The 12,710-nt window shown below is 34.6% G+C and overlaps 1 protein-coding gene across 7 annotated transcripts in view; it reads left to right on the top strand.

Annotated features, from left to right (window-relative positions):
• Nucleotides 1-12,710, top strand: part of LOC115211793 (roundabout homolog 1) — a 703,622-nt gene that overhangs the window by 500,207 nt on the left and 190,705 nt on the right. For all 7 annotated transcript variants that reach the window (XM_036503450.1, XM_036503452.1, XM_036503453.1 and 4 more), the window contains exon 20: nucleotides 4,717-4,731. In XM_036503450.1, coding sequence (XP_036359343.1) covers nucleotides 4,717-4,731 — 15 coding nt within the window. The remainder of the gene's footprint in view (nucleotides 1-4,716; nucleotides 4,732-12,710) is intronic.

Genomic DNA, 12,710 nt, shown 5'->3' with positions numbered 1-12,710 from the left:
GGAATAATATTCCCTCGTATTATTGCATCAGCATGGCCGCAGCTCTGAGCTGAAACTAAAAAAGAAAAGAAAAGAAAAAATATATATATATTATACTTCAATATGTAGCAATTGTAAGTACACTGTTCATATCATATACCTCAAGGAACATGACAGAAGCCATACATATATTATATATTCTCTTTTCTCACATGTATCCAAATTCTGTCACTTTGCAATATTTTATAGAAACAATATACTAATAGTTGTCACGTACTGTAATACTAGGTTGAATAAAGTGATATATTTTGTGCCATATGAATTGAATTCTTTGTATTCTCTCACTTGTAGATTCAAATACACACACACTAACTTCATATGTATGCACACAGCTTTGTGTTTGACTCTCATATGTGTTAATGTAATTATATAATAGAGGCTGAAGTAATAACGCATTTACAAGTCTTGATAAGTTGTATATATGTATCTGCAAACGTAACTTGTAAGCCGCGTAATTTTAGATTTAATTCTTCATTGCTTATCACCTCCGTCTATGATGTGTTATAATGAAAGACAAACTCTGCTCTTTATGTTAAATACTCTACTTAAATGAACAAAAGTACTGAGTAAATAAATCTTCTTGTAACCAGATTGCTTCAGGAATTTATATCTCATCTTTGTATTTCTTTTTACCACATCCATCTTTCAATCAATGATATTTCAAGCAAAAAATTTCTATTTTGTTTAAATTATCTGGTTTGTTGCTCTGAATATACTATGTGATTTATTGATAGCTATTCTTCATGTTTTCTGATAATTAGTTGTTGGTGTTATTGTTGTTGTTGTCATGTGCTATGGCACTCATGATCTATTACACTCCAGCCAAAATTATTCTGTTGTGGCTGTGTGGTAGGAGTTTATTTCCCAACCACATAGTTCCACGTTCAGTCTCATTATTTGGCAACTTGAGCAAGTGTCTTCTATAGCTCTGAGCTAGTCTTGTGAATGGATTTTGTCTTGAGTCTTATGAATGGGTTTGGTAGATACACAATCTGAAAGAAGCTCATCATGTGCATGTATATCTTTGTGTATGTTTCCTGCTTCCATTTGACAACTGGTATTGGTTTGTTTATGTCCGTGTAACTTAGCAGTTCAGCAAAATGGGACAATAGAATAAGTACCAAGCTTAAAATGAAATAAATACTAATGTTGGTCAACTATTTAAAAATAAAACCTTTGAGGCAGTGTTCCAGCATGGCTGCAGTCCAATGATTGAAGCAAGTACAAAAAAAGAAGAGATTGTCTATCTTGGGTTACATAATTTAATCTGTCCCCTTTCTTTTCAAAGTGTTTTGAAAGTTAGAATGTAAGGTGATATTCAAGGTTGCTATTTCTTGCAGGTTCCACATTCACATAAAATGTGATCCTTTGGCTCACAAATTCAGTTACTATCTTGTGGATTCATAAAACTAAAAGTTATGACTTTATGGATAGTAAAGGAGACAGGAGTCTCATTTTATTCTTTTACCAAACATTCAAGCTTTATTTTCTTTTTATGACTTAATATTTAGGAGTAACTGTGCCCATGCATAGCCTTAGCAGGCTCTCTGTTATTGATGAGAATAATACAGTTGATGCTTAGCTGCAACATATATAAATCAGAAGTCTGCAGGAAAATCAGGGTTAAAGGTATAGTGAAGGCCAATGGTTCTCTACCATTTTTATCCGTAGACCTCCTTTGATTACTGTTTTATTCTGGTGGACCCCCATAGCCATTCGATGCTTAAAAACTAGCTTTATAGTCACTTCTTTCAAAATTTCCATTTTGTTTTTCACATGTTCACTTGCGTAAGTTTGAAAATAGCACTCTGAGAGAACATATTTCATTGACCAGAAACATGTTAAACTGTGTAAAACATTAGAGAAAGAAACTGAGCTGTTTCTTGCAATAAATATATCTAAAGCAAAATTTTTTCATGAACCCTTAAAATACTACTGTGGATCCCCAATTTACTATTTTGCTCACATGGACCCTCAAAGACCTTATATGAAAGACCGGAGTCACAACGGGCCCTTTTTAAAGGCCAAAGAAAAATTTTTTCATGAACCCTTAAAATATTACTGTGGATCCCCAATTTACTATTTTGCTCACATGGACCTTCAAAAGTCTTATATGAAACACCTGGGGTCTCATAGACCCTGGTTGAGAACCACTGGGGTAGACGAACAGTGATGGCAATGCAAATAGGATAAGTACTGGAACTATGACTATGAGGTCAGTGTCAAATATTTTCTGCATAAGAATAATGGTTTAGAATTATTCTTTATGGTCTGTTCAAAACATCATAATTGTTGTACTGATTTTATCACACTATTTCAAAACACAACATGAATAACTTTGTGTTGAATATGCCACTTGTTCTGACTTTCATTCCCTCCTGGACAAAGATACAAGTCTATTCTAGAAAATAAATTATCTCAAAGTTGACAATTTTGTTGCTGTTGTCTATCCTTTGATCAGCTTTAAATAACGAATAATGTCTATGACTAAAGGCATTCCAGCTGTGAACATATCAAGCCTTTTTATATTTATATAGATGTTATTTTTTTTGCACAACAACTTATCTTTGACTACATCATTTAATATATTCTTCCTCACCCCATCTTTTTATACTAAATGCTATATGAGAGAAAATGTGGCTGCTATTTCTAACAAGTCAAGTGATTCCGTTAAACCTTACCGATTGGTTCATTTATAGTGAATTTATAATAAATATGAGGAGTTTGACTTCACAAGTGAGCTGATACAACACTTCATTGCTGTCTGTAACTGACAATAATTTTTCAATGAAATTTATTTTTATTGATCAAAAACTGTTAACTTGTCTCTTTTTTATTTTTTGTATTGTTTTTGTTTTTAGATTTTAATTCTCAAAGTTTCTTCACTCACTTTCTTCTCTTTATCTCTCTCTCTCTTCTCCCTCCTCTAGTTGTTAAATTATTTCTCTTCATATGTTTATTCATGTTTGTGTGTGTGCTTCTCTCTCTCTCTCTCTCTCTCTCTCTCTCTCTCTCTCTCTCTTATATATATATATATATATATATATACACACATATATATACACATATATATATTGAGACACAGAGAGCTGTGTATGTGTGTGTATATGTTTACATGTGTGTGTGTGTGTGTATAAATGTACCTATGTGTGTGTGTATGTCAGGCTCTTTCTTCCTGCCATTTAATCATATTGAACTGTTAATCTCTACACATTTTTTCTCTCTTCATTTTTTTCTTCTCAATCCTTTCTGTAGAAGAGCACAAGCTCAAAACATCAGTGAACTTTATATATATATAATAATATAAATAATATATATATGCATATATATATATACGTAAAAGCACCATCCGTTCGTGGCCGATTGCCAGCTCCGTCTGGCTCCTGTGCGGGTGGCACGTAAAAAGCACCCACTACACTCAGTGGTTGGCGTTAGGAAGGGCATCCAGCCGTAGAAACACTGCCAGATCAGACTGGGCCTGATGCAGCCTTCTGGCTTCACAGACCCCAGTTGAACCGTCCAACCCATGCTAACATGGAAAACGGACGCTAAATGATGATGAGGATGATGATGATATATGTACATACTTACATCTATACATATACATATGCATATGTGGGCACAGGATGTCATAAAACGTGTACAACAAAAAAGTACGAAGCACGAGTACATGGAACATGAGCTATTCTTTCGAACAATGAAAGACACAAATGGAAAACAAAACAAACAACATAAAGAATGACTTTTCATCAGTTGTTGGCTGTTTTCTAGTCTCGTATTTCGAGCATTTAACAACAATATATGCTTTTGATAAAACAGTTGCTCCTGCAAAGCAAATTAAATAAAATTTGGGATTTTGTGGAGGGTCAAAATTGGTATACATACATATATATATATATATATAGATAGATAGATAGATACAGATAGATACAGATAGATATAGATAGATAGATAGATAGATAGATAGATAGATAGATAGATAGATAGATAGATAGATAGATAGATAGATACACACACACAAACACACTCACATACAGAGTCATATGTTAATATGTATGTTTTATCATTTAGCATCTATTTTTCCATACTTGTATGGGTCAAATGAAAGTTGTTGAGGCTAATTTTTCACAAACAGATACCTTTCCTGTTTCAACTTCCTTCCCCTTCTCTCCTGCCATTTCCAAATAAAGTAATATTTTTCCATGGCCAGATATTGAAGGCTTGAAATGTGTACAATTTTTGTATAAGATTGGTACTCACTTGAGACTAATGAACAATGTCAAAACAAGAACATAACACACACACACATACATACATACATACAAAGTTACATATCTACATATACAATAGACTTCATTCTGTTTCCATGTACCAAGTATACTTTCTGCATTGTTCAGCTATGTGTGTGTGTATTTGACAGGTTTTTTAAGGTCAAGTTGTGTAATGTTGCTTATGATTCACACATAAAGGTATCAATTAAAGGTTTTATGGACCAATTCACATTGATTTTGCAAACACTTTCACATAAAATTTGTTGCAATCAGTTTATATACATCTGCACACACATATATGCACGCACACACACAACACACACACTCTGTTGTATTTGCTATCATTTTACATTTTCTATAATATTTTTATATTTGAATTTCTGTTTTCCCTTTCACTGCTTACCAGGACTTATCAATACAGGTAAGACTTCACATATCTATATGTTATGTATACCTAATTGCTTATTTTGAATATGTACACTTGTGCTGAGGTATATGTGTGTACATATATGTGTGTGTGTGTGTGTGTGTGTGTGTGTGGAGGGATATGTGTGTGAATGCATATATGTATAACAGATGTGTGCATGTGTGTGTGTTTGCATTACATTTATTTTACCCATGTTATCATGAGTTCCAGTGGTTCACTTACAGGGCATTGGTCAGCCTGAAGCTATAGTAGACACTTCCCCAAAGGACCATGGAGTGGTGCTGAACCTAAAAGCTTGTGTTTGAGAAGTGAAATTCTTAACCACTCTGTCTATATACTTTTGTATTTGCATTTGTACATGTGTGTATATATGCATGTCTATTGATATGTGAACTTCTATATAGTGTCTTGATGGATCTGACTGAAAAGAGGTGGTCAGTGGGCTCAATAAAATGCCATTTGGACTCAGGCATAGACTTGATCACCCTAGGTGGGTGGCCTGAGTGAGAATGTGTTGTATAACCTAAAACACCTATTAATGAAGGCAAGTGAAGCTCCAAGAAAAGATGTTATAACAATGGAGATGTTAAAGAGAGGAGAATAAGAGCTGTGGAAAATCCTCCTTCTGCTCTTCAGTTATTCTGTATGTGTAGCGAAAGTTTTGTTGGAAAAATTTTTTGCCCTACATGGTGAGATGTAGTGAAAAATATAAGAAAAATGCTCAGAGTATATATATTTTTTATGAGATAAAATATTTACTTGGTCAACTGGTTTCACTTTTGGTAATCATGACTCAGAAATTAGTGAAAATATTACAATTTCGTGGTATTTAGTCCATGTTGGTAGCACAAAAATTATTGTGCTACATGTGCACACATGTTTGTATGAGGATATTGCAAAATCAGAATTCAATACTTAATAGTGGCTGTCCAATGAAGAAAGATACTGATACACTTTCTATGAGGAACAATCAGTAAGTCATGGACTGGTTCATCAAAAGCCTCCTTCCCTAGTTTTTCCACACATCATTAACATAGAAAGAATGTACTTGTATTTATATTACCCCAACAGTGAGACTTTCTAATATTTAACTTAAATTCAGTACTTCTGGTTACAGTTGGTTGGGTATAAATTAGATATTGTGTGTGTGTAAAAGCATACACATATACATGTATATAAAACTTTTGAAATGAATATTTATTATTATCTTTTAATATATATTTTTTTATACACGTTCTTTTATTTCATAGAAAGGCAGTGATCTGGCAGAATTATAAGCATGCCAGGCAAAATTTTTGTGGCATTTTGTCTGTGTTTATGTTCTGAGTTCAAATTTTACTAAGGGCAGCTTTGCCTTTCATCCTTTCGGAGCCTATAAAATAATTACCAGTTGAACACTGGGGTCAATATAATCTGGCCAGGTGCTAAAATTTAAAACCATTGTGTATTTTATACAAATATATTTTTTACATTCAGAAAACATTGATTTAATATAGAGAAGAAAGGATAGTCTTTTACTCTTTTACTTGTTTCAGTCATTTGACTGCGACCATGCTGGAGCACCGCCTTTAGTCGAGCAAATCGACCCTGGGACTTATTCTTTGTAAGTCCAGTACTTATTCTATCGGTCTCTTTTGCCGCTAAGTGACGGGGACGTAAACACACCAGCATCGGTTGTCAAGCAATGCTAGGGGGACAAACACACACACATACACACACACACACACACACACACACACACACACACACACACACACACACACACACACACACACACACACACACACACACACACATATATATATATATATATATATATATATATATACGACAGGCTTCTTTCAGTTTCCGTCTACCAAATCCACTCACAAGGCATTAGTCGGCCCAGGGCTATAGCAGAAGACACTTGCCCAAGATGCCACGCAGTGGGACTGAACCCAGAACTATGTGGTTGGTTAGCAAGCTACTTACCACACAGCCACTCCTGCGCCTATATATATCTTTATTATATCAAATAATAGAATACTCTGAGCTTCACCCTTAGCTTATCATAAGTGTAGTGATCAGTCAAAGGGTAAAACTCAGACTAGAGTATATCATGTCTTATTTTTATTTCATGCATCTTTTTAATGGGAAAAAGTATTTACTAGCATTTTGAGAAGGCAACATTAAAACATGTTCTCCGCAACTACACTTTCAAAGGGTTCCATTCTGCTATTTTGAGATCCCCAGATTTATAACAGTGCTTCTCAACCATTTTTTACTTATGGACTCTTTTGATTCCTATTTCACTTGGATGGACCCTTCTAGCCATTTAATGTTTAAAAAATCCTATTATATTTTTATAATTAAATATTTAGAACTGTCTAAAAAAAAACATTGTTAAAATATCTTGTGCATTGTTGAAGTCTGCAGATAAATTTTAACAGCAAAATCTTACATGGATCCCTAAGTGCCATATAGACTCCGGTTGAGTACAACTGATGTATGAAATTTTGTGAGTAATCCTCTATTAACTTAATCCCAGTCATTGTTTTTGTGTGTGTGTGTGTGTGTTGCTTGCTTCAAATGCTAAGCAAGCCTACAGACTTCAGAATGTCCTAGATTATTTGTAAGAACGTTTATATGTTTTGGGGATCAGTAGTCTTACACTGGAAATGTCAACTGAAAAATAATTTTGATAGGAATGTGTGATGTGTTAAATAGAGAACAAAATAAAAAAAAAAACTTGCATAACGGAACAACTACACACAGGATTTAATTGCGAGCTACTAAAAGTTTCATGCTTCGGATTGTAGAATAGTCGAATCAGCTTGTATAACATACTGCATACTACTGGTAAGCATTCAGGCTCAAAATACAACAGCCTGAATGATTACCTGATACCACTTGACATGCGATAAAAGCTGGTCTGACCATTGTACAAAACTTATAGTAGGCTGTATTTAGACATTGTGTATATAAAATACTTATCTCTCACTAGATGGAGCATGCTTTAGATGATCCCACTGACAATGGCACAGTATGCTGCATATATATATATATAAAACAATTGCAGCGTGGAAGGTGTTTATAAGCCATTTAAGAAACACACATAAACCGTTAGATTCACTTCAGCATTTAAATTTAATTTGCCAAAATATTTTTGTCGCTTTCAGACCACGACCTGTTCACTGACAAAATTCCGTGCTGAGCTTAAATGAGATGCAGCATGGGATTTTGTCAGTGAACAGGTCGCGGTCTCAAAGCGATCAAACTATTTTGGCAAATTAAATTTAAATGTTGAAGTGAATCTGACGATTTTTGTGTATTTCTTAAATGGCTTATAAACACCTTCCACACTGCAATTGTTTTCGTTCCAGCATAATCACAGTGATATGACTGAAACAAGTGAAAGAGTAAAAAAATATAGTTTATAGAACCAATAGAGATGGAATCAACAAAAAAAAAAATACTCTGTCCAGTGGGATATATCTTTATCTATGAGATGTGTGTATAGAATTAATTATTCAGGCAGTACAGAATGAGCACTCAGTTATAACCTCGGTTCAGGCTAACCACTTCCAAGTTGTAAGGAGCACCTAGGATTACAATTGCTAATTCTCCATGCAACAGAAACATATGTCAGTCATATTTAAACCAAATATGCTGTATAATTGACTGTAGAAATAGAAAAAATATGCATCATCATAATTGTCTTTTATTTATATATATATATATATATATATATATATAGTCTGAGTGATCCTCGAAGTGGCAATGGCGTGGTTGTTTCCCCTGTCAACATCTCATATACTGTATGCATGCTTCCTACAGCATTAAGGGTATATTAAATCTTATTTCTAGCAATGTAGATACTCCACCATCCTAAGTCACACTTAGGGATGATTGAATTTTTCCTTTATGGTATTACACTGCACCTGGCTGTTTATATTAATTTATATAAACTCATATATATATAATATATATATATATATATCAAAATTGGATATTAATTTTACAACATCAATTTAACACCAGTGGTCTAGCATATAAAAAATCTGAGATACAGTAAATAGTATTTTATACATAAATATAAGAGGGAACCACTATGTGGAAACCCTTACGCTATGGTTGAGACTGTAGCGGATCTTTTTTCTAGCGTAAGGGTTTCCACATAGTGGTTCCCTCTTATATTTATACATATATAAATAAATAAATATATATATATATTCCTCATAATTATTTAATGTCCATGTTCCATGCTGACTAGGGTTGGACTTGTGTGTGTATATAAACTACTAAAATATTTCCAGTTGTCTTGTTTTCTGAACATCATCCTCTGTCTTTGCATTGAGTCAAACACACACATAAGCTTCTATTCATCACTGTATTTTTCCAGCCTTCACTCTTTCACACACATAGATTGTCTTGTATTCCTATCTATCTGTTTAATTCTTCTGTTTTCTCACCCACCCCATCACCACACACACACATGCATGCATGTGATTGTCCATTAAATTCGTTGGTGACTGTCTTCTTCAATTCAGGATTCTTTGATGACTGTACATCCCAGTTGCAATTTATTGATGTGCACCTTTAGTTGCCACTGGACATGTGAATATTTGACTGGGGAGATTAGCTATTAATCTTATGTGCATGCCTCTAGTCTCATCTCTTTTGGTAGTACTGAGTGTATTTCTCCTCCTCCTCCTATATCTTCAATTCTCTTCCAGCAGTGAGAACACCAAAGTGAATGGTTGATAGCCATAGCCTCTGCTTTTAAGCAGTTGATGTTACTCCTCTTCAAAGTCATCTGCTAGTTATTGAACCACTTCTTTGGTCCTCTAGTCAAGCAATGACCATGGTGTAGCTGACCATGTAGGATCCTACAGAGGAAAAGTGAGATATGCACTACATGCTCAAACCATCTCCCCCCCCACTCTCTCTCACACACACACACACATACACACACACTTTCTGTTTATTTATATCTATTCTTGATCTCTAACTTGCTCATACATCACCACCTTTTATCTCTTTCTTTATCTGATTTTTCTACTCATAAATACACACTTCCTCATTTTCTCTGTCTACCTGTCTTTCTATCTTTTTTCACACACACACACACACACACACACACACACACATAAATTCTACTTCTCTCACATACACATATACACACATTGATACTAAAACATAGAAGAAAACTCACATACACACAAACCCACACATGGCTTTTGTTATGTCTTCTCACATACACGCTTTATAAAATGTGTTGTGTGAAAGCTCTCCCTTTTTTTTATGTTTTTGTGACTTTGTTCTGAAAGTGAAGAAAATAAACAGGGGAAGAGACAGAAAACAAGGCCATAACATTAAATATTTTAGAAAAGAAATAGGTAAGACCTTGTAGACTTTGAGATGTTAAGTCTGAATAAAAGAGGAGATAGTCATAACTGGAAAGTCTTTCATCATAGATCTGATTAATGATCAACAGTTAAACAGCATCAATATCAACAACTTGAGTTAAGGTGCTCCTTCCACATAATCCCACTGCTTGCTGAAATAGCACCCATAGGTGCAAGCATAGCTGTGTGGTTAGAAAGCTGCGTACTTTTGGGTTTAGTCTCACTATGTGGCACTTTGGGCAAGTGTCTTCTGAAATAGCTGTGGGTTGACTGAAGCCTTGTGATCTGGTGGATGGAATTTCTCATCATAAGTGTATACATGTGTGTGAAAGTGCTTGTCCCTTCAAACAGAATTTCTTCAAATTTTAACTCTATCTCTGTTAAAGAACTCATTCAGTGATGTAGCCCAAGATACACTATGCCTGAATAAAAGAGAAACTGGTCAACACCGGAACACCTTTGATTATAGATTTTTTTTTTTGATCAGAACTGACCTGGGGTTAAACAACATCAAGAATTAGCAGCAATAGCAACAATGTTAATGACAATAATAACCACACCCTTTACAACAATTAATAGCAATAACGTCAGTGATGGCAATAACACCACAACAGTGACAAGAGCAACATCAATAACAACAGCAATATTAATAACAATATTGATAACAATATTAATAACAATAGCTGTATCAATACATCAGCAACAACAATGCCATTAACTGTAGCAACATCAATAACAACAACTACTATACTAATGATTATAGCAACAATAACCATAAAAGACAGCAATAACAACCGCAACATCAATAACAACAATAGGGAACTTCAACTATGAAATGAAATAAAATAATGAATGAGGAAAAAAAAAAATCAAACGATCCATATGTTTTCAATGAAATGAAAGAAGTTTACGAAGAAAGCAGCACCACTGGAGGAAAAACACGAGGAAATCCTTTGTTCGGCTCCAAAAGAAATTCAAAGCAGATGTTTTCTTGGACTAAAAAGTTGAATTAAAATAATATCAACAACAACAACAATGCTAATAATAATAATAATTATAATAATAATAATAATGGTAATAGTGGTGGTGGTGATGATGATGATTATAACAACAGCAACAACTAAAATAATGATTTTGAAAAAAGAAAAACATGAGTAAGCAGGCATATGTGTGTGTGTGTGTGTGTGTGTGTGTGTGTGTGTGTGTGTGTATATATAAATATATATATATATATATATATATATACATACATATATATACATATATATTTAAAGATCAAAGAATCATTTTTTTCTTCCTATTCTTTCTTTCAAACTTTTTTTTTGTCATTTGAAACTTAATGTTACTTGTGCGAAAAACATCCCCATTATCATTATCCACATCATTGTCAAAATCATCATCATCATTATGATATTCATTTAACTGTCATTGTCTATTGCTGGTACAGGGTTGGCTAGGTGTGCTATCAAATGGCAATATTGGTAAAGAATGTACTATCTCATCCATGAGGCCAAATACCTCAAGGACCAACTTTATCAGTTCTTCACATTTCTGAGATGTTGAGTATGTATGTATTTATCAATCAGAATCTTCACCTTATACTGGTAAAAATGCTTTGAGTTTACTTAAACCCTCTTCACAAGTGATATTATGAGGGTCAGCTGAAAAGTTTATAGGCTTAGCAAGATACTCCCATGGAATGTGTCCAAATGAGGTTTATGTTTCAATGTAGTTCCCCCTTGCAGTCTACACACTTCTTCCACTGGTGTTGCAGTGCTTGCATTCCATTGCTGATAAAGCCTTCATCTTTTTTGTTCAAAAATATCACCAACAGCATATATGATACCATCAGTACTGCGATACTGATTCCAAACTAAGTGGGTTTTTTTCAAGTTGGGGAACAGATAATAATCAGATAGGGCCAAATCAGAAGGGTGATCAACCAGTTCAAAGCCACAGTCATGTACATCAGCCATTGAACCCTAGGTCTTGTGTGCTAGAGCATTGTTCTGATGAAACAAGACCCCTTTCATCAGTTTTTCTGGTTGTTTGGTCTTGACAGCCTTTTCTAACTGCCTCAGCAAGTTAGCAGAGTACTCTCCATTGCTGGAGTGGCTTTTTTGAAGGTATGCAATACGCACAATGCCTATTGCATCCCAAAAAACTGAGGTCATCACCTTCCCTGCTGATGAACCAACCTTGGCCTTCTTTGGAGCTGGTGGGAAGAGGTGTTTCCACTGCATGGATCATCTCTTTGTGTCTGGCTCAACACTCAAGCTGAGTTAGGAAACATTCAAGGAAACCTGCTAGATCTGCCTCAAACCATATCAGATTTTCCCTGTGATGCGATCAGTCTGATATGCTTTTAATCAGAATCAGATATGGCACCCACCCAGCAGAAACGTTTGTCGTGCCAAGTTCATTGTGCAGAATATTCTTTTAACTCCTTCACAGGATATGTAACAGCTTTGGCTGTTTGATTCATTGTCAATCACCTGTCATCCATCACCATGTGGTGGACACAATGTTTTCCTTGGTGGTGACAATTGCAGGACTTCCAGATCTTGGGTCTCCCTTCCCCTCCTA

The sequence above is a fragment of the Octopus sinensis genome, linkage group LG5 (assembly GCF_006345805.1).
Source record: "Octopus sinensis linkage group LG5, ASM634580v1, whole genome shotgun sequence".
Classification (NCBI taxonomy): Eukaryota; Metazoa; Mollusca; class Cephalopoda; order Octopoda; family Octopodidae; genus Octopus; species Octopus sinensis.
This window is presented reverse-complemented; position numbering and strand designations above follow the sequence as displayed.